General features: G+C 36.1%; 1 protein-coding gene across 1 annotated transcript in view; it reads right to left on the minus strand.

Annotated features, from left to right (window-relative positions):
• Positions 1-12,702: 12,702 nt before the first annotated feature.
• LOC145987259 (uncharacterized) overlaps positions 12,703-24,590 on the minus strand; it is a 271,187-nt gene continuing 259,299 nt past the window's right edge. Inside the window, exon 6 of the mRNA XM_083121774.1 lies at positions 12,703-14,151. Coding sequence (XP_082977900.1) covers positions 14,069-14,151 — 83 coding nt within the window. The 3' untranslated portion in view covers positions 12,703-14,068. The remainder of the gene's footprint in view (positions 14,152-24,590) is intronic.

A 24,590-nucleotide genomic window follows, 5' to 3' on the forward strand; every position in this document is an offset into this window, starting at 1 on the left:
CTGACATGTATTACACACCAGATGAATTCAAAGCACGGAGACCCATGTTTGTCATCAATGCTTCAAAAAGGAAACAAGTTGTGGTTAATGACAGAACAAACATTAAAATTATCTGTGAATTCCACGAGGCATTACCTGAAGACACCATATGTAGTGCCATTCTCATAGGGGAAAAATCATATGTTTATGATGTAAGAAATGAGAGAGTCACGGAGCAATTCTAGAAGATATTTGTTCTATTATCCTGTTGTACAACACACAAACCTCAACTGTATTATCAGCTAGCAGTGAATATCTTATGTGTGGGCAGTTGTATATATTTCAATCTATCAGGACTCGAACCCGGAGCCCCTTGTTTACAAGACAACAATATTAACATTTTGCCATCAGGAGAGGCTTTACATTTTATCAGGACTCAAACCCGAGCCTTTTTGCTTACAAAGCAACAATATTAACATTTTGCCATCAGGAGAGGCTTCACATTTTTATCAGGACTCAAACCCAGAGGCCTCCTGATTGCAAGGCAATAAAAACCATGCACCACACTCCACTGGGCCTCAGAACCCAGTAACTATAAGCTTTATATTAATATACATGGCAGAATCAATCTGAGCTACACTAAAATTCAATTCCTGGGATTTTGACAGAAAAACACACTATAAGCAATAAGATCATATGGGAACTTGGCATAATTTTAAGTATAAGCAAATCTGTCTGAGAGGCTTTCACCCTTTCTACACTAGAATTCAAAATTCTTAAAATTAAGAGCATATCACACTGGAAGAATTGGGGTATAGGCCCCTCTTGCCATTGTCTTAAGTACGGGTAAATCTATCTGTTGAGCCCTCGCCTTTTCTACACTAGAAATTCAGAATTTCTTAAAAATCAGAGCATATCACACCTGAAAAATTGGGGTATAGGCCTCTCTTGGCTTTGTTTTAAGTATAAGCAAATCTGATTGTTCAATCAAATAGCCTCGCCTTTTCTACACTTAAAAGTTGTGCTGTCCGTACCGTAAACCCCACTACTCGAGCACCATCGACCAGTTGCGTACATCCACGATCAACAAAATAGCGCTTGATCCCCACGACACCAAATTGAGGCTACTCGACTGCAACATCCACACCCGAGAATGGGGGTGCCATGACGAGGAAGAAACCTGCTCGCACCATTAGACTTCTGCATCAAAAAAGTACGTATTATTTCTTGCACCACTTTTTTTAAAAAAAAAAACAATCATTCAGACTAATTTTTGCATTCACACTTTTTTTTATATTTTTCTATCATTTTTTTAAAGAAAAATAATCATTCACACTTTTTTTATATTTTTCTATCGTTTTTTTTTAAAAAAACAATCATTCACACTAATTTTTGCATTCACATTTTTTTTTATATTTTTCTATCATATTATGTACACTATTTTGAGGATATTTTTTTTTCTTTCAGATGCAGCACCCTACGGAAACTTTTTTACTTCTTACACTTTCTATTCTTAACCAAAATTTTTTCTTCTCTTCAATCATAAAACACACACATTACACACAGAGGTCCTCTGTAGGGAGTTATGGGGGGGGGTTAAAAAAGAACCCATGAAACTCTACAAAAGCATGGCTTTGTTAGCCGCGGCCATTAGAACTGTGTTGGGCACCACGCACCCTCGCGAGGTTATAGGGACCAGGTATCCTAAAAGACAACAATTATTATTTTGTTTGTTTGTTTGCGTCACAATACAGGCGCGCGCGCGCGTGTGTATAACACATCGTGTTTCCCCCGAGAGGGGTTTACAAAGGTCACGATATACGGAGTTGGAAAATTACGATATGGCACATTCGCTCGTTACTGTTGCCAGCCATAAATCTCTCTCTCTCTCTCTCTCTCTCTCTCTCTCTCTCTTCATCTTACACCAACGTTGGCATCTCTATTTTTTTAGTTGCAAGTAAATTGCCAACACACTCTAGTTAATAATGCTACATATTATACGCACACACGCACACACATACTATATTACCATCCGCCCATCTCTCTCTCTCTTTTACGGCAGTGCCGGCTCTCCTTGTTTAGTATATGTAGGTTGGCAACGCTGATCTTTACTTGAGGGCGGTCAACCGGGTTGATTGCACAAGCAAAATTGCCACCTCCTTGCTTTAGGTTAGGTTAGACCAAAAAAAACCTTGGTGATTTTTTTTCGAGTGAGGAGTTGGCAACGCTTATCTCCACTTGAGGGTGGTCGACCGGGTTGATTGCACAAGCAAAGTTGCCAGCTCCTTGCTTTAGGTTAGGTTAGAGCAAAAAAGGCTGTGGGTAAGCTGTCGGTTGTTTAACTCTTCCCTTTCTCTTTTTTTTTCTTGTAAAAGGCTATGGCAAAAGTATCAGTGGGTTGGCAACCTTGCTTTATGCACTGTAAGGCAAGCCTCAAGCAAAATTGCCACCTCCTTGCTTTAGGTTACGTTAGACCAAGAAAAAAAACCTTGGTGATTTTTTTTTCGAGTGAGGAGTTGGCAACACTGCGAGAAAATACCTCAAGCAAGGTTGCCACCTCCTTGCTTTAGGTTAGGTTATACCCAAAAACAAAAACCCTGGTGATTTTTTCGAGTGAGGAGTTGGTAACACTGCGAGAAAATGGAGCTCATGCCTTACAAGAGCAAACCATTAAGGCGAGCTCCACCGAGCTCCACTTTCGGGCGTAGAACTCTCCATTTGGGTCTACACGAAAAGTAGGTCAAAGAACCGCTCTAGAACTGAGCTTACAGAAAAATATCGTAAGGGGAGACAGCCTTATAGTAAAATGTCGTAAGGCGAAAAGTAGGTCAAAGGACCGGTCTAGCCTTACAGAAAAATATCGTAAGGGGAGACAGCCTTATAGTAAAATGTCGTAAGGCGAAAAGTAGGTCAAAAGACCGCTCCAGAACGTTGGGTTTCACCTACTGATCTTCTATCATACGTTATTTCTATGCAAATTTAGGTATTGTTGTTCAAGTGTAACTTCTGTTCGTAATTACTCATTACCTTTGACGAAACGTTTTAAATATGTGCTATTTTATCAAAATATGTGTGCCTGGCTTTATACATGATAACCAAGCTAGTTGTAAAGTTGTAATGTGAAATATACAGTGAGGTATCTTTAAGATTGTGTGGTTGAAATTACAATTGTTGGTACGTGAGATCAGAAACTTTATACAAGATACAGCATCTTGCCATAGCTAAAATCAAACTGTCTCTCTGAGAACTAAACTCTCTTTACCAGGCTGAAAACTGAAACTGTAAAGGGGCAATCAGCATATATAAGGACAAAACGCCCGACAACACACAACCCTACAGAGGATTATACAAGGCACAGGTCCAGACGCCAAAAGCCTCTTAGACCTACAGCACTGCAGTTACTGGGATGTACACTCACCTCAATTAGTACTCCGGCAGTTTGTTTCTCTCTCCATACCATATTTGCAGATGATACAATTCAACATACAAGTATATCAATATACGCTGTATAAGGCACACCTTATTACTAACTTCGTTGACCCTGTACTACGTGGAAGTGAGATTAACATTTGGTTGCCTTACGCAAGGGTCATCCTTTACAGGCCAGTGGCGGATCCAGGAGTTACAGTTCGGAGGAACGAATTTCAGTCTGGCACCTCACCTAAGCAAGAATCAATTTTAACCTACACTTGCACTGTTTTATACAATACATGATCCTGTTAGCGGGAACCAACTATGTGCTATGGGCGAGCTTTTTGGGGGCAAGAAGAAGGTTCCAAGGCTAGAATAGATGGCTATATTGTACGTCGTTGTTATCATAATTCCTCCCATTGTCGCAGTAAACTGAACAACCAGATAAAAGGAGCAAATGAATATAAAAAAATAAACTAAAAAAAAATCATTCTTTGCAGTGATTTCGGATACGATTCTCTTTTGAGGGATCTTGCAGAGTGGTTCGGATCCTAATTTAAACAGTAGGTCCAGTCTATTTGCCCTATCATGAGCAACTTAAAAAAAATATTCTCGAGCCTGTTAAACGTGATGATAAAAGACAGAGCAATTGGGTCTACAAAACTATTAGGTATAATAATATGTCCAAAACCGTGTTATTTGTGAGGGGCGATCATACCTATCGCCCTCCTCGTGGATCCGCGCCTTTAAGAGGAATTCGCATAGAAAAATATGACGGTTCTACAACAGTTACCTAGTTGTATCCTTGTCAAGGTAGGTCCGCGTGGGAGGGGCGAATAGGTCCGCAGGGTGAAGGTGACCTTTCACCTTCCAACCACGGTCGACTGACAGCATGGCTATCACGCAGCCCCAGGCACCTAGGATAGAATTTTGTAGCCAAATTCTCTGGACCTTTCAGCACATACCCAACCCCAGATAGTATGCGTAACATTCCTTCGTAATGCGATTCCTAAAAATTATGCCTACTATCAGGAATTCCAATTACGTCCATTCAGTTGTCGTCTGCTGCAAATCCGGTTCAAACTAGTACAGACAGGCAGTATTTTTCTCCACTTGAACGATCCGACGTTGAAGGAGCCAAGAAAGTTACAAATGATGACAAGCTTGTTTGGCAACAATACTCTAACGAGGACGAAATTACTTCGGGGATTGGAGGAAAATTTGCGGAGCGGAAGTACGCATTCCGCAAGAGACTGACGCTATTCTGATTTGGCAGGGTACTTTGGAGGGACGTGATTCAGTAGAGTTGGTGAGAAGTGTTAATGAATATGGTGTAGAAATACAACGAGAAGGTATAGAGGACACGCAAACTCGTATCACTATTACTGGACGTGACTTCCTGTTAGCCAACCAGAATAAAGTTTGCGTAATTGTGGCGAGAATGTGTACCCAAGTTATTTCAGACCAAGGAAACTTGGTTTGTGTGTTGAGGAATGCTGATATCCACAAGGACTCAAACTTTTCTTTCTCGTAGAACAGAAATTATCTGTTCATTGAACAAGAAATACACATAATCATATTATGCATCAAACAGTTAATCGTGTAGTTTTGGTTTATTTGAAATGATCGTCTCTCAGCTTATCAACTGATACGTTTTAGTGCATCACACGGAAACACAGGTGATAAAAGTGATATAACTTATCGCACTAAACCAAAACAATTTCTTGGCTAAGTACCGAGTCTTCTGGCGTAAGCGCAGAATGCTTTCGTGGTTAGGGTTAGGCTTGCTAGGTTTCAATCTCTTAGCATAAATACACTACATTTAGCCTAACAACGAAAGCATTTAGCCTGGCGTCAGATGAGGAAATACAACGCTTGAAGAAGGTGTTTGAATGTGGTGCGATTTGTGAGACCTGCTTTGATGCATTTCTGTGTGTATTTTGATGCACCAAAAGAAACATCAATATCAGTTTTTTGTTTTACTTTAATATGTAACTGGAGTCAACATATTAGTGTCAAATTACAGATTTTGAATTCGGTGCGTACGTAGCAAAATGGCTAGCACAGCAAGCTACGATGACAGGGTTCGAATCCCGGCCAGGGCATGGGTTTTCTTTGTGAGTGTTTCTTCATCAGTTTCATCATATCATCACTCATCCTCATTTTTGCGATTACTAAAAAGTGGCAGAAAAGCGAAATAAAATACAAGCAATGAATCAATCATTAAAGTTGTACTTTAGTATATTTTTAACCTAACCAAATCTTTTCATCTCTACCAGAACCATCTAAATGACTGTGTGCTTTGTTTGCATTTGGTCATTTGGAATCCCCATCCTAAAACATTTTTGGATATTCTCTAGCATGAGAATGAACGACGATAGATGATATGAGACGCCAGGACTTTCACAAACACATATGAATTTAACATACACCGCAGCACATTTGTTAATTCTTTTATAGTCTTGTGTAGAATGACGAGGCAAAGAGCATCGTAGGTGAAGGAACCATCTATTTTAGACAAAAACATTTAAGATTTTTCAAAACTTCGAACACCGTCTTTCAAACAGTTCTCCAATATCGATTTCGTTAATTTAAAAATATATTTTCTAGATACTTCCACATCGCAGAGTTTGATAAACGTACTTTTTCTTCTAAGGGATGGATTATTTTTTGAAAATACTACTAAAAATTGCCACTGTGTCTGTGTCAACTGTGTGGGAAATATTGGGCTTACCATATCTAACAACACCTAATTGTTAACCTTACTTCCTTGTACTACAGACTGACGAGATTCTGGCGTCTAAACGCACAGCCAGTGTAATCCTATTTGGATCTTGTGTTGTGTCGTCCATATATGTATCTAGCCTTACTGTTCATAAAGTAGACTTAAAACACCAAATCAATCCATATCGATCCAATCCAATCCATATATGTTTATAATACTCTTTCCATCTATTTCGTCTTATCACTATCCATCCCAATTCGCGATTAGACAAGAGTGGAAGATATGCGATGATAAGTTAAATAAACTCAATCAATCATTACATTTGGGGTGAAATTTTTAGAATTTTGGAAATCATGTCGGATTAAAAATTGCATTATGTAACAGTACTCCAGTATCGATAAATTTGAGAACCCTAACTTTCACCGAGATACATTAAACCCAAAATGTACATGCATATATGTATATATGAGTATATACACACAGAATTCTGGAGAGAAATATTGTATTGAAGCTATCCATTTCAAGTGGTGGAAGAGAAAATGTAGAACCTTCTGCTGTGAAAATCGAAATTCCAAGCAAAAGTTATCAGAAATTTAGTGGAGTAAAACCACGCACCACCTACCACCAACCTTACCGATTTTGACCAAATTTTGCAGAACTGTTTCCACTTACATCGTGAGCACGCACGTAAATGTTGAAAATTTCAGATGCTTAAAAATGATTGATTGATTTGCTTGATTTTACTTCGCCTTTGTGCCACTTTTGGCTAATTTGCGAAGATGGGGATGAGTGATGATGTGATTAAATTGATGAATGGACACTCACAAACATCCATGCCCAGGCCGGGATTCGAACCCGGGACCCTTGGCATCGTAGCGCTTAAAAGTGAGTTAAGCATGTCCTTGCTTGTCTGTACTTGTAAATGAAATAGTTTGGAAGACACTAATTTCGTACCTTTTACGCACTCGAATATTATGCCAGGGGTTGAAAATTCAAAATTTATACATATTTTCCAAAAGTTGAACAAAGACAAAATTAATGAAACACGTAATTAAAAAAAACAACTATACTTGACATTTTCAAAATCCCACAAGTGGGGAACGGATAACGGATGGATTGGTTTTGATTAAGGAAAAAGTTACGTACATGGTCAGCCTACCTGAGAGACGAATTACTTCAATTTTGGTCAAAATCAGAAAAAAGCGAGGAAAATGTCATATTTTTAAAGAACTATGTAAGTAATATATTATGCGAGGGAGTTATTTTTAAGTTACATACCTATTATTTTGATCGTGGTCAATTAAAAACTTTAATTAACATTGAAATAATAAATCGAATGATTCAACGTAAGATTTTTTTTAGAAATGTTACGACGCACATTTTTAGTACAAAAGTGAAAACAGAAAGCACGCTCCATAAAATATGCCAATTACTCATTTCATTTTGGGAATTTTAGTATTGAGTATATTTGCATAGAATTCATGTTATTTCCTTAAAATGAAGCTCCTCCTTTCGATGAAACTGAATTTTTGTAGGTATGATAAGCTTTTCAATTTATGTATTGTTAGAAAACTCTCGTAGAATTTGATTCCAGGTTAAAAGTTACTCACAAAAAGCAGATAAATATGTAAAACATGTTCAGTGAGAATATAAATTCTGAGTTTAAATGGAGATTAAAAAGTACAAGTTCATTTATATATAAAATCTATGGTGTGTCACTATTGAGAATCAAACATGTGTCCCTTTGATTACTATTCATTAGGACTTGCTTTATATTAATATTAATTAATGCCAAATAAAACAGAAAAACATTTACTACTCCAGACTAAAGCAATGTTACTAACATTACCTCACATTTTACATTAAAATGTAGTTTCATATATGTCATATGTTTGAGTAATAAAATATGCTATGCTAATGACACAAATTCCTTTATTTGGCAATGATTGAACAAATACACTATGCACGTTTACACAATGCATTGGTTAACTTGCAATTCGTGTTTGTTTTTTATTATTTTTCCGATCTCAAAATTATTTTCTTCGGTGTCCATGGAGTTGTTTTGAGCTCTGTAAAACAATCACAATAAATGAAGGTATTAGTACAAAGTGACACTTCACTCTTGCACTGTTATTATGGCGAACATATTTTTATACGTATGTCTATTACCATTATCCTGTTAATTCTAACCTAGCACTTCTGCAAAACACTACTGTAGATCGCCAGGTAAGACTGGTTTAATAGTCCTGTTTAAAGTTTGAAGATTTTCAATAACTGTCGAATTCTTGCAAACAACACGAGCAGTTATGCAGCTGAATGTTCATAATGTAGCTTATAATCCATTAACAATTTCAAAGAATAAAAAATTTAGTACATAAATAAACATTATGAAGTCACATTAGAAACATTTTTACAAAAAATGATTCAATGTACTTTCTAACTTTTTCAACATACATGATCCTTTACATTCATACTCATATTAACCTTATATGAAATAACATTCAGAATTCTCAAGCTCCTTAAATCGGCATGTGGTAAACATAAACTATAATTTTCATAACACTGTTTTGTATTAGTCTGTCTTATTTCGGAATTACTAAACTAGTTTTTTTTTTAACTGGTAGAGATGATTGCTTTTGCTGTGAGCGAACCTGCATTCATAAACTTGGAATAGTCTGACGAAATCTGGTTTTTATTAGTTCTTTACTTTTCTTCTGATGCGTTTGCTTCGTGCACTTTCTGTTTGAAAGAAATCTTCAAAGACAGAATTCTTGTAAATGCGTCCAAGTTACTACGGAATTTTTAAACTCAGAGGAGTTCTTATCAGTAAGAGTAAAGTTACTGTGAAATCTTCAAACTCAAGAATTCTATTACTAAATGTGGAAGTTCTCAGTAATCGTCAAACAGAAGAATTCTAAAATTAAGAGTAGAGTTGCTAACGAATCTTTTTTTTTTTAAAAAAAAAAAGTGGAGTGGAGTGGAGCTGTTCAGGAATATTCAAGCAGAAGAGTTTTAACCATAAGAGTAAAGGACAAGAGAGTTCCATCAGTAAGAGTGAAATTCTGAGGAATCGTCAAACAGAAGAATTCTAAAATTAAGAGTAGAGTTGCTGAGGAATCTTCATCTAAAAATATATATCAGTAAGAGTGAAGTTGTTCAGGATTATTCAAGAAAAAGAGTTTAAACTGTAAGAGTAAATAACATGATAATTCCATCAGTACGAGTGAAGTTACTAAAAAATCGTAAACTCAAGAATTCTATCTTTAAGAGTGAAGTTGTTTAGGAACACTCAAACAGAATCTCAGAAACATTCAAACTCAGAATTACATCGGTAAGAGTAAAGTTGCTCATGAATATTTAAACAGAGGAATTGTAAGAGTAAGCCTGGAGTTACTTAGAATCGTCAAACAAAATATTTCTACCAGTAGAGTGAAGTTGCTTATGAATCTTCAAATAAGAAATTATCAGTAATAATAACGTTGTTCAGGAATTATAAAACTCAAGAATTCTACGAGATAGAATTTTGCTGTTAAAGAATATTCAAACAGAAGAAATTATCAATAAGATTGTAATTGTTTATTAATTTTAATGGCTAGAAGTTTAGGAGGAACAGTTAAAATATTTTGATAGGAAGTAGATTTGGCCGTAGAACCAATTTCTAAAATGAAGGAAGTTGCCGAAAAATCATATTATAAATGAAAACGAAACACTACTCTGTGCCCACAAAGTTTCATCTAACGAAGAATCATACTATGGCTATTACCAATTGTTGACCTACAAGTAAATATATTATAAAGGAACGCTCATAAGAAAGTGCTAAGGCATAACATCAATGCAATCATAGACCTTGCAGACCGAAGATGTACAAATTTCCACATCAAATAAAAAATTATCAACCTCGAAACGAAATCGCAAATACGATGCTGCTGACAAGGCTCATGGGTACTGGACGTTTGTCAAATTATTCCAGTGGTCTAAGTAAAATTAAATCTGTACAAATTTTCCTTGTTGCCCTTTTCCAAAATAATACTGTATGTAGATTTTGTAATGAATAGATTAAAAATTTGCCTGGGTGGCTTCGCATAATTTCTAATGAATATTTTATCGTTTTTAAATGAGAAACTTTAAAAATCATAGATCTTGAGTGTAATAAATGAATAATTGATATTAATATTAAACTTCCCGAAACATTTTGCACATTACAATTTTGTAAATCAAAAATCTATTTAAATACATCTTTAATCTAACCTAACCGATAACAAATATTTGATTTTATTCCATATATTGTATAAATAAATTTCATAAACATTTCTTTGAAGGCTTTCTGTAACCTGAGGTAAAACTCAATTCAAAATCATGACTCAAGTGAGTTATAATTTCAGTTTTTCTTTCTGTGTGACGTTGGCAATGTTTCCAGCAAATTAATATCGAATATTAAGCAATGAATTTAAGTCTATCTTAAATAGCAGACATCAGGCTTCTTCCAAAACGCAGTGAGGAAATTTCCTGCACTACAGAAAGTCACCCAATTAGGATTGCAATGTTCATTATCTCCTTACAGATAAATATAATTTTCCATATTAATCTCCTTGTTCCTGCTGTTAAAACATAACATAAAGACAAAGATATTTAAAATTTAATGTGTCTTATACATCCACAACATTTTCAAATTAAAATCATCGGTAAATGCCTGTTATATCGGAAACATATTTCTTCATTTTTACAGAAGAAACTACTTACGGAAATGAGTTTCTGTAGTATTTTGAAAGTTCTTGGAGGTATTTTCTCACCGTAGAATGCTGCACAACAAGAAATAAGCACTTTTGATATAATAAACTTAGATTTTGTGCAAAGCGACAACATTATGCCGTTGTTTCCATTATGTACCTGCAGATGACGCGAGCGTCGAAAGTCATGCGGTCTCGCCAGTGTTTTCAAACGTGCCTTTTTTTTTACCAGAATTTTATTATTTATATTTTTTTAACTATGCTTACCTAACCTAACCCAACCTAACCTAACCTTGCCGGAAATGGTTCGTGGGGCTATCGTGAATGGTTTTTGGGGCTATCGTGAATAATTTTTGGGGCTATCCATCAATGGTTTATGGGGCTATCGTGAATGGTTTCTGGGGCTATCGGGAATGGTTTTTCGGGCTATCCGTCAATGGTTTGTGATGACATTATGAACACGAAAGTAGGTATTTTTCGGTTAAGAAGGTTGAAACACTGCATACCCACTCCAAATCGACAAAACACAAGCACGACGTGTGATGATCCACAGCTGTGCGCGCCATATTGTATGTTCCGCAACGGAAGAAAGGACCCAAAAGAATTACTCGTAATGTGAAAAATCGAAGTTATTTTCGTGTAAAAAGCATAATGGCACCTTCAACTATGTTCCGCAATACACAATTAGTACGTACGAAACATTTGAAACTGAAAATATCCGATAGAAATGTGTCTCCGATATAACAGACAATTACCAAATCATCATAGAAAATATTTTTTATTTCCATTTTGAAGAATTTATTGAATTGTAAGTATTTTTCTTCATGTAGTTATTTAACTACAAGGGCGCCAAAATTAGGTTGATAGAGCACACACAATTAAATAAACAGTCTTAATCAATTATTCCATCTCAAACCATTGTTGAAGTAAACGAGAAGTTTAACACGGATTATGGAATTATCAACTTAGAAGAAAGTCGAATGCACAATTCCAAATATTAATAAAAGTAACCATCGTTGTATCTAACAGAATAACAACACCATATGTTCAAATTTTTCATTAATAAATAATTCTATTGTAATTTTAGACTATTTTAGATTAAGAGAAATGAGGACTTACATAACATGTGAATTAAATTCTAAAAGTAAATCTAACAAATCTGATTTTTCTAAAAAAAAATCATAATTGTACAGTAAGCAGAAAAATTATGCAAATTGTAATAATTCAATTTCATTATAAATAAATTAACATATTCTTTATAATTAGTTGCATATAATTATTTATACAGTGTATAGTAAGAAGACCATAAGTACTAGTTACAGGAACATATGATTGTCATTTTCTTGCACCAATTATAATATTCTCATTTGAAGAAGTTCATGACTAGATAAGCAAATAAAGCATACAAATAGATGTGACAATTTGTATTTGAGACTAGATTTTTCTCCTAATGTAGAAAGTAGGATTATTATCCCTTTTTATTGTAATTTGATTTAAAAAATAGATTTCAAAATAATAAATGTTCTTAATTCTTATTTCTATTTATTTTCGTTAAATTTAAAATTTCCTCTCAGGAATTTAATTATTATTTGATGTTTTCTTTCAAGGTATATTGAATATTCTTTAATCTAAGCATAAAAAATTTTCAAGCAAATTAAATTAGTAAATTAAAACTTTTGATTTTCAAATTATTCAAAGTAATTACATTGTTTTCTTAGTAAGTTAGTAAAAATTTTGCTTCAAATAATTATGCAAGATATATGTTTATATTATATTAACATTTAATTAAAAATATTTGTTAAATACTGTTTTCCAGATGATAGACCTGAATAAATTATTACCTTGATTTTAATTATTTGCCAATCTTTCTTATAGTCCATGTCTATGTTTCGAAGAATATTTATTATTCGATGTATCTTTTCTTACATGAAATAATAAGAAATCATTCAATGAAAATCTTGCTAACCAAAATAATTTTCTGAAACCTCCAAAAAGTCGAGAAAAATATGTGCATCATTTATTCTAATTCTTATCTTAAAATTTATTTACTTCTGTATTTTAATCTATAATTTTTCAAGCACATTGCCAAATCAATAGAATCTACGCTTTGAAACTTTATATAGATTTTTGTAAGATTAATAACATGTTTTCTGAGCAAATACTTTCAACAGCGTCTTGTCTCTGGTTTCTTAAAATGTAATCTGTTAATTCTTCTAGTTTCAAATAATCACTTTCCACTACGATCTTTCATATTTTCTACAATTACGTATCACAATTTCATTCAAACTCTATAAAACTTTTTTTTAACTTCTGTATTGAAACTTATGCAACGTAACTACTTCTCAGAAATATTACCTCTCATAGTCATTTCACAATAAAACACTACAGTAACAATAATTTTTAACATGACTTATTAAGTAGCTTCTGTCACACCAGTGTTTCAATAAATTGCGTTGTGTGTTTCAACAAACAAAAGTATGTTTTTTGTGTGTGTGTCTTCGTGTGTGTATGCAGGACAGTGTTATCATTTGTGTACAGTTTATAACAACAACACAACTGATTCAATACACTGTTCTCCTTGGCTAATGCATATTAAAAGTATATTCTTTCATTGATGTCAACGCCAAGTTTTTGTATGACGGATATTATGTAGTATTTTTTTGTAACGGAAACAATAATAACACTGAAAAATTAAAAGATTCTCATACAAGGCGAAACAAATAGGTGAGAAATTATCGTTAAGACACCTCTATGATGTCCACAACATGCGTAGTGATGTTCTTGAAGAGGAAACTGGCTAAAGACCAACTTTGGAGGTACCAAATAGCCACAAGTTCATCCGCACAGTTCCCACACCGCACTTTCGGGGAAATAGTCTTCCTCTACAGTGCTGACCTCTTCAGGGTCTTCCTGCAATCAATTTTCAGAGGATCTCCGGATGTGCAGAACGACTTTTTTTCTTGGTCTGCCAATAGCTCAGCCACATTAAGATCTACACCACAGCGCACGCACACACTCGAATACCACCCCTTCCTTTACTCTCACACACACACACAGTCCAGAAGAGTCTTTTGAGGTCCATGAAGTTTTTTCCTTGCCTTTTTTCCTCCCTCTTCCTCTTTTCTTTGTCCCATTTTCCTTTTGCAAGTGAATACATCATCTTGGAACGGGCGAAAGAAGAATATTTCCGTCCAATCCTCTCTCTCTCTCTTCGCAGTGTGTTTTACTATCTCTTGAAGGTCAGAAGTCGAGGAATTAAAATTCCCATTGTGACTAACAATTGGCTTCCTCTTGTACAAGAAGTGCACCCTGAAATAGAAGAAAAGACAGGATATGTAAGGATCCAAATAATAACCACCACTTGTCTGGAATGGGAAAGAAAATTGAATTAAAATTAAGTTCTGCAGAAGTCAAAATCCTATGAAAAAAACATGTTTATAAGAGTCAAACTCACAATTAATACAATTTCAAATGAATGTCAAAATTATGTTTACCACCGAGTAAATTAGCACAACTACCTATACTATATTATCAGTGTAAATATTGCAACTTTTCGCGTTGTAAGTGATATTCAACATCGATGTGTAGCTTTCTGTATGAAATGTTGCTTAGATGTGGTTCAAAGACAAGGGTGTATACAGAATCAGTAAATATATTAATTTGATGGTACTGCATTTGACCACCAGCTCCCGCGTGAGCCTGATAGTTAACGCTCTCGCCCTAGGTACGGGTGGTCCTTTGTTTCAATTTCCGGTGGGAGCTCCACAATTTCGACGTTGACGCAGTATTGGGAAGACAACTGGGAAATCATTTTAGAAGTAGCGAGCGTCGGCTTCGAAAACCAGAAAGCCGAAACGATGGGACTTTGTGTGCTGACCACGCGCACCCAATGACAGGCTCTGGTCTTCAAAGGACCTAAGTGTATTATGTTTTAACGACAGGCTTAAATTCCGCAATCTTGAGACGCGTTGTAAGATTTCACTCAAATCCATTACGAGACCAGTAACTAGAGGCAATCTCAGTTCAAAAGTCCTGTAAAGGTACTGGCGTTATCCTCCTCACAAAATTGGCTACTTCTCCCCTCGCTCTTCTAAACCACACACTATATTTTAATATGTGTATTAACAAATTATGCCTAAAGCGATATATCATTTATGTCAGTATCGTTTCTTAAACTAAAAATATATAGTCTGTGTATGTAGTTTAGGCATGGATTCAAAAATATTAGTAGAATTTGGAACACTTCGAACAAAGGGAAAATTAGTTTTCCGTCCGCCATCTTTAATCGTATTGACTGCTTTTGCTCAAATCCAATCCAGTCCCCTGTGGGGCTCCGTGTTGACTAAGTAGTAACGATGTAGCTTTGTAATCAAAGGCTCCCGGGTTCGATACTAGGTGCAAACTCATTGCACCATTGGTCGGATGCCACTTGAAACTATAGGTTCATTCCTGTTCGTTTATTCAGCATCAGTGGACTTTACAAAAACTCCCTTTGAAAAACAGACCCAGATCTTACCTAGGAAGTACTAAATGTTCATTGTAAAGCGCTAAAGGTTTTCTCTCTAAACGTTACTGATCTAAACCCGGTAGGATGGAAACCGTATCGATCGTTTTCTCTCTTTAGTTACTACTATAAAACCGGTAGGCGCAACACTTTACGCCAGTCCTCTGAAACATTTAAGCACAACACCATATCGATTGTATCGTCTCTTTAACCTCACTGACGTAAAACATATAACACCGTATCAATAATATGATTAGTATTATTGTTAATAATTTTATTACATTTTTAGTAATTAATAATTACGCCACTGTTCTAAACCAGTTGTCACAATATCGTATGAAGCTTACTCCCTCTTAGGGATATTTTATCAGCTTTGTAGTCAACTCTGGGGTTTATTTCATTAGGCCCACCATAACCTGTTTTCATAATGTTACGTAATCCTTTGTATGCCATTTCCATTATCGTTTATTTCGGTAAGAATACAGCAAAACGTGGAAGGAAGCAGCAGCATAAACTGCTAGCTAAAAATTAAGAACACAGAATCTTTTCTTACGGCATGATGAATATTCAACAGCGCCATTCTTGTTATGAAATGTAATGGACAGAAAGTGCTTCACATATCTCAGCGGGTATTATTACAGCTTGTACCGAACTATCACTAAATCCTGACCTTAATTAACCCCGCTCGTCTTCAGTGCTTTGCATCTTCCATTTTCTTTCGCAGTTCGCCGCCGTTCTAGTCTGCCTTAAAATCAGTGTTGCAAACCGTAAGGACATGTCACCAAATTTACAATTTTAAACCTCCTGTTTTTTTTTTTTTGTTTTATTTAGGGGAGCTGATGTGCTTCCTTTCGATATGGGAGGGGGGATGTTGAAATGATTACAAAAATCTCTTACCAAGTTTTTTGGTAGACTAGTTTCCTTAAGCGCATGGGAATGTTTAGATGTGCTGGTAACGCTGTAGCCTTGGGTACCGGGTTTGTTACCCGATAGAGGTAACAACTAACTACTGTAAACTGTAGGAACAGTCACGATTAACCTATTCTAGTATAAAGTGATTTCAAACAAAGAAATTTTGAATTATTAGAGACAAATAAAAAGGCATAGTTGTATATTCCAAATGCACTGAATTGAAAGAACGTCTGTTGAGACTGGGTGATCCTCAGAGTCATTATGTAGGGACTATTGGTGGAAACGTATCTTGTCTTCTGCATGACATTCATATAAGATTGCATTTATATGAGAGTCGGTCCTGATGATAAGGTGTGTCAAATGTAACATACTTACAACAGATATCCATTTCTTTGTGAGAGTTGATATTTATCTCACTACAATTGTGCATTCGAAATCATGATGAGCAATTGTTATTCTACGTCACATGAAAAAAACAGAAAGCTACTTTAGCAGATACTATCTTACAGCGCAGTAAGTGATGCTGTAACCTAGAGACCTGGGTTCAATTTTGGTTAGGGTATTTCCATTGGCTTGCTTTCCATTTTAACCTGTAAGTCCAGCACCGATGGCATTTCTGTGCTTAAATTGAAGTCAAACCATTAATTATCATGTGTATTATAATATCTTGTGTAGATATATACACAGTGGCGTGCCAAGAATTTCTTAAGGGCAGATGTAGATGTCTACATAGGCTTTTGTTTTTTACCAGCCAACACTACATTACTGGTATGTCATATTTTCCTGATTTCGGAGTTCTGTTTGTCAGAGTTTGTTTCAAATTCAATTCGTGCTCGCATTGGCTAATCTGGACTGGACCGACAGTTTAAACTGTCATCCGAATCACTATATGCCACCATTAGGTAACGAACCCGGAACCTATTGATTTCAAGGGATCCTAATTTTCTGAAGAATAGTCAAGTCTCAGATTGGAGGTTCTGTACATCATAATCGAGCCCCCCTTTCGGTACGTCAATGAATATAATTGTTATTGTTGCCTGACCCTGTAGCCGAGAGGGCAGTGACTCTCCTAACTGTATATCATGCAACGTGCCTGACTCTTTAGCCCACAGGATAACCAAGTGTCGCAACTCCTCCACGGCGTGGAACAAATTGCGAACAATGCTCAGTCGTATATGCCGCACCTCATTAACAAAGTTTACGGATACGGATATAGTTTTTCCTGCTTTCAATTTTTATCCACCAACGAAACAACGAGCAGTACAATGGTTGATAACAGAATACTTATTATATATATTTCACAATGACGAGAGCAGTTTTAAGAAACAATTCAGTATCTTCTTGCAAGAACAATATGAAAAAATTCCTCTCCAAGCAAGGAAGAAATGGTATGCAAATTTCTTATCAGTGCTTTATACTTAATTTAGGTCAAACAAAAATGTAAAGGTTAACCAGATAGAAATACGAATTGTAATAGCAGTACTACACTTATGTCAAAAACAATGTAATTCCATAACTTGTAGATCAGAATGAGACAATAAAAAAAAAAAAAAAAAAAAAGTGGTTATCACATCGCGCTGCGACGCCAAGGGTCCCGGGTTCGAATCCCGTTCGGGCTTGGTTGTTTGTAAATGTCCATTCATCAATTTCATCATTTCATCACTCATCCCCATCTTCGCAAATTAGCCAAGAGGCACAAAACACGAAGTAAAATATACTATATCAATCAATCAATCAAAAATTGTTATTGTTATGATATTTCAAATTTAACTACGTACAGTCACCGGCATTAGGTACTGAAATATTTGCTCCCTGCAAGGCGTTATGTGTGTTGCATAACTCAACGGCAATAAGTGGATTCTGATAACAAATTTCCAATGGCAGCTTCTACCACCGCCGTAGAGCTAGGTAACACACAAAACTTCTTGCAGGGAAGCAAGTGTTTCATGATCAAGGTGTCCCATTTTTTGCCGGTGACTGTACGTAATATGAAACAAAAATTCTTTCGCCACCTATCGAGCTCGTTGAGCGATCTCACTTCTGTAAGTCCTGGTTTCGAATCCTCGTCTAGGCATGGAGGTTTCTTTCCTAGTGTTTCTTCGTTCTTGCGGACATATGGTGGACTTACCAAGGTACTCAAGCCTATGCTAGTAACATTGCTGAAAATTAGTTGGCAACACTGCTCGAGACGTATCGGGCCGAAGTAAGAGTCAGTCTTTCCAGAGATAAGAGAAATCCTGACACAAAGAGACTAAAGGAAGAGAATTGTGGAGACTTAAGAAACTGTCAGGGAAAGTAGGAAAAGAAGGGTCTCCGTATAGCTGGAACTTGGTTGAGAGAGAAAGAGAGAAGAAGGGGAAGCGGAGGGTGGGGCGGGCATCAACCTCCTTGGCAATCCGCCTGTTTTCCCTCCACTGCGGTTCGAACCCAATTCCCTTAATTGGTTCAAGTAGTGCACCATCAGGCCAGTGAAGCGAGACTACGATCTTTAAAGCAAAGCTCACAGCTCCCACCATCCTTGGTTTTCTCGTTCCATTGCGTTCTTTTTCGGCGTATTGATCACTCACTTAAGCGAGCCGAATTTTGGGTTATAGTAACTCTGGATGCGTTAATACCTCTCGAATGACTCCCCGGTACATATTAGAGGAGATGGTTACTAAGTGAGGCGTTCTCCCCAGCAGCCCGCGAGTGCTTGTAAGTTTTAGGAGTTTCCATTCATTAAACTCCGATGCAATTGCCGGGTTCTCTAATGGGAGTTCGTTGATGATATGAATTGGCCAAGATGCTGGAATCGTCTTCCCACGGTTACTCAGTCTTCAGCACGGGTTTCAATGCGGAGGAATTTTATCTAGTTGGAGCTGTGTTACATCAGTACTTAACCTGGCACCACGATTGTTAACTAATTACTAGGATTCGGATTTCTACGACCTTAAAACCTCATGCTCTAAAGTAGGGTGACCATACGTTTCAGAGGCCTGTTCCGGTTGTCCCGTTGATATTTTTTAAAATCATTATTTGTTTCAATTTATAAAAGTATATGAGTTAGCCTAAAAACCAAGTCTAAATTTGATAGGGATTTCTAGCTTAAAAAAATGTTGATGGGATTTTTAAACTTTCATCATTTCAGCACTGTGGCAAACCAGCTGGACTGCGTTTCGAGCACTTCATAATAATCAAAATGTTCGATTGTCATAGAAAACGTTCGAACAGACAGCGGTTTACTGTTTAACTTAGTTCGCGTCTCGGGTTGTACTGTTTTGTGTTTGTTCCACGGGCGTCCGGGGGGCTGTGCTTGACACAAACTTAAAAGACAAATACTTTTGGCATTCATCAAGTTAAGCATAGGACAAACATCAAAAATTGATCAGAAGGGGCCAGATCGAGTTTATAATCATTAATACCTTTTGACTACGGGAGATCATACTTCAATTATTGTTTATGATGTACCATTTATATGATTCATACTTAAATAAATAATAATAATATGTTAAAAATAACAGTTTTATAATTAGGCCTAACCGATTTTCCGGGAGGGGGTTTAAACTGGTCTCTTTGAGGTGTCCCGTTTTGGGGTCAAAATATTATGGTCAGCCTATCTTAAAGCTATCTGAAAAGATTGATGAAAATGGCAAAGTATCCAGTATTTCACAAATGTTTATTTTAATTTGTATCATACCATAATTTAGAACTTATATTTGACCATATAAAGAGGAAATATAAGCTAAATTCTTGTACTTTACTCACAGACATTCTTGTTTAACTATTACCTCCCCCCACTTAATCATAATATGCTAATTAAAGGATAAGAAGGTAAACAAAATTCCTTTGAATTTATCGATATGTACATTGCCTTAAAAACAAGGTGTGATGTAAAATCATTCAGAATATCACAAAAAATTAGATTGTATTCCATGTTTTGGTCAAAATGTGATGTAAGCCTAGCATAGAATAACATATAAATTATTGTGATAGATAGAATCAGCGTCGTAGAGTTCAGAAAAGTTATCTTAGTTGCGGAGAGAACAGGCCAGGATGCAATTGATTGATTTGGAGTTTTTAAGTCCTCCTTATGCACAGTAAGGCTAATCGGGACTGGATCTACAGTTTAAAATGGGGTCCAAACCACTATGTGCCTCCATTGGGTATCGAATCCGGGACCCCTTGGTTACAAGGCGACGACGCTACCACTGCGCCATCGGGGAGGCTCTAGACCAGGTTACAAATATATTGTCCTAAATATCCAAGCTCTGCTGAGTATTGATTATTATACGAATTTACCAATAAGATAAATTTACGTTTGAATAAAGTAGTATTTGGTTTCTTTCAGACTCACCAAATTTAATCATTGTAGGTTTTACAGTTATTTGTTTAACCATACAATGGATATAACTAATGTTATTTGAAGTTAATATCCGGGGAATTTGCTTTTACATTGGAATCGAACTCCGGATCTTTTCATTCCAAGGTGACAGCGTATTGGAGAAGCCATTTGTCCCTACCGATAGCTAAAAAGATGTAATATTTATATTTTGTGTTTCTGAAATACTAATAGGCCACTATGATTGTTACAATCGATTGTTACCACGGAGATCGATAGAAATTCAAAATTAGCTTTAAACGGTTAATACAGAACCATATAGTTCTTCAGTCAGTTCAGGAAATGCTATATTTTTTCCACAGTAGTTTCCTAGTAGATATCAAATGACTTGATTATGTTATAGGTAAAGAATGGTCCTGAAAATATCAAACTGATATTTCATTTGTCTTTCCTTCTATCGAACTACATATATGGAAATATGTGCCCAAGTTTTCATCTGATGATAAATTAGCAGCTTTGAAACAAGCTTCTTCCATGTTTTCAATTCTTCTGTTTTCAATTCATGAGACAAACTATATAATGGTTTGCGACGCCATGGTGTTCCATTCCCTGCATCCTTAATTACTCTTCTCATGGATCCAATCCTCCCATTATATGGCTCTATGGATATCCAAGAAGATGTAACTTAACGATTTAGCAAACAGTATTATTTTTCTCTCTCTTTCTTTGTTGTGGATAGCAACTGAACAGTGAACTAAATTTATTTTGACAAAAAATTCAGACAAGTTGACCAAAATCGACTCACAGTTGATAGGGTCAGTAAATAGAAGAAGAAGAAGTCAATTGATTAAAAGTATTTTCACACTATCAAATGTTTTTACCATGAATTTTACTCACTGTACTTGCTAAGATAAGCATACGGGAATGAGAACTTAAATAGCACTATGATGGTACACTCACCTTATTTAGTACTCCGGCAATTTGTTTCTTTGTACAGCATATTTGCAGAAGTTACAATTAAACCTACAAGTGTATCAATATAGGCTATATAAAAAACACCTTATTTCTAACTTTGTTGTCCGTACACGTTTTCAAAATCAACATTTCCTTTCAAAACAGTGCATAATATTTGATGTGCGGTTTACGTTTACTGTGTACGCAATGCCATCTATTAACGAGTGCAATCAACAAGCAAGTAGACATTTAAGTACAAAATCATTCCTATGATATTGTCGTGATAAAGAGGAAATGTCTACAATGTCTTCATAACAACAAGTTAACTTTGAAATGCTTAATCGCGTTTCAGGGTTGTCTGAAACAGTTTGCCTTGTTGTATTTGTAGCTATATACGTTTCACTGTTTTTTCAGGTAATTAAAGTGAAAAATTTCCGGGTTGTATGCATGTTCGAGAAGTTCACATTATTTTAATACACAAGCGTTTGTTTTAATGCGAAATGAAATTTCCTGTGAACGCAAATAAAGCTCTGGGACTTTTCCGCAGAGCAAATTAACGTTGATCACCCGACCAACATCGTTGCTCGCTTTACTCTTGGCTCATATTGCATTCGGCTATTGTAATAAAAGGATACAATGCAGGGCAGTATGGACTGTAGCAGCTAATTTTGAAAGTCACAGCGTTGTGATTTTGTGATTCGATGTGCCACCGCTGTCCATTCGCATCGTATTCATACGAGGTCGTACCCCTTTGCTGAAAGGGGGGGATAGTGCAGCATTTATTAATTTTTCTCTAGCCCTTATGTACCCTACTCTGTCGCAGATTATTCTTATTAAATACGTTTCACCATAGTTTTCCCAATTATGGTGTGAGCGAAGCCATCGAAACGGTCAAAGGAGAATTTATGGAATTCTGGTTCGGTGATCTTTTAATGTTTTTAATATTGCACTTATACGATAAACGTACATGTCACGCATCCGCTAGGGAATTAATTAACCCCTGCTCGGAAATAAGAACATTTATTTAATAATGTTATTATTTCCCTTTAATTTGTCACTCTACTCTGTCTCATGGATCTTCTTTCTGACTTTGTTCTGCTCAGTCTCATAATATCTCTCTCTGGCTTCTTTATTTCTTTTTATCTAGTTTCTTTACTTCCCTCGCTTTTTTATTTCTCATTTTCTCTCTCTTACCCTCACTTCGTTATTTCTTCTTTTCTTTCTCTTTCTCTGTCTGCTTTTCACTTCTTTATTTACCTCTCTCACTCAATATCTCATTTCTCCTTTTATCTCTCATTCTCTCTATCGTTTCTTTATTTCTCCTTTTCTTTCTCTTTCCATAGTTTATTTCTTTCTCATTCTCTGGTTTGTTTATTTCTCCTTTTCTATCTCTTTCTCTCGTTTCTTTACTTATCCTTTTCTTTCTATTTCTCTGGCTTTTTTATTTCTTCTCTTCTCTCTGTTTTTCTGTCTAACTTCACTTCTTTACCTATCTATCTTTCTCACCCAATCATCTCTAATTTCTTCATTTCTCCTTTCCGACCTCTCTAGCGGAGTGGTTAGCATAACGTGCTACGACGCCAGGTGCTCCGTGTTTGAATCCCGTTCTAAGCATACGTGTTCTTTGTGAGTTTCCCTTCATTAATTTAATCTCATCCTCACCTCCGCGATAGCTAAAAGTGTCACACAACTGCTTTTTATAATTGTTATCTCTCTTTATGCAGGAAAAAGAAACAGTTTTGTCAGATTTTTCAAATTTCCAGGTAGACTGTTAAATTTTAAATGTAAAATATTGTAGTTTTTAGGGCACCTTGTAACTTCCAAAAGGAAAATTCCAATACCTGGCACAACCAATCGATTCTCATCCAATCAGCAATTAACATTTCCCGTAGAAGTATGTATTCCCTCTTTTCCTAGCAAAATCGCCTAATTCATTTCAACCGGATTCCGTGCTCAGGTACCAGAAAATTAACGATCTTTTCGAAGATTTGTTAAACAAATTTACCATGATTACAGAGTCCTTCCCCGCTGGTTCCCGCCATCGATTTTTGCCAAAGAAGTCATGAGAGAAATTCGGGGCGCATTGGTGATGTAGCAAATGACGCCTTTCATTTATGCCGAAGGAGATGTCCAATTACATGGGCCGTTAAAGGGAGTGGCAGACTATCCCGGAAGCAACCTCAGCCGTTCTCATCCACCTTAATGGCATGGCAGCTACGTAATATGCTTTTGAAGTGGGTATTCCGTAGTACCCCGCATGGTTATAGATTGCTAATTCTACTGAAAGGGTTGCAATGCTGCCATGTTCTAGTGCAAGGTGTTCATTTTTTTTCTATTGCTCGCAGTGTAAATTTGCTTAACGGAGAAGCTAGCAGCGGCTTTTTTCAGTCTAATCAGCAAAGCTAACGAAGTGTCCTGCTCATAGGCGGATGTTTTTTTTTCTTTTCTGGGAACCGAGGAACAGCGTATGTCGTCTGCATATTTGCATGTGCATATTTCATTGTGAAGTACATCCAGTGTGCCTACCATTCTATTTAACATTTTTGTAGTACACTTTGCCAGTCTAGAGAAGGATATTATTAAAGGATTGTGTTTTATATGACTTAAACTTTTCATTGTTGTTTAGTAATATTACCATCATTTTTCATATTAATTAATCAACTCTTTTTGGGGGACACATGTCCTCGTGCCCCCCACTGTTCTGCTTCATGTATCTCCTTTCCGACTTTGTTTGCTTATCTCTCAGTCTCATCATTTGTTACTTCTCATTTTCTCTCCTCTTGATTTATTTTTCTATATTCCCATTCCCGTTATCTGTCCGATTTGCTTCATTCTCTTTGTCTCTCTATATTCATCTGTCTAAATTATATAATTCTTTCTCTCTTTGTTGCTTTGATATTTGTCTTTCCCACTTCTTTGTATTTCTTTCTCTCTTTCTTTCTCTCCTTTCTTTATTTCTCTCTCTCTCTTCTCTCTTTTCGGGGTACACGTGTCGCCGTGGCCCCACCAGTAAATCCGCAATGGTCTTGCTGACTTCATTCGCGAGTTATTCCCAACAAC

The sequence above is a fragment of the Lepisma saccharinum genome, chromosome 4 (genome assembly GCF_977018435.1).
Source record: "Lepisma saccharinum chromosome 4, izLepSacc3.1, whole genome shotgun sequence".
NCBI classification, from domain to species: domain Eukaryota; kingdom Metazoa; phylum Arthropoda; class Insecta; order Zygentoma; family Lepismatidae; genus Lepisma; species Lepisma saccharinum.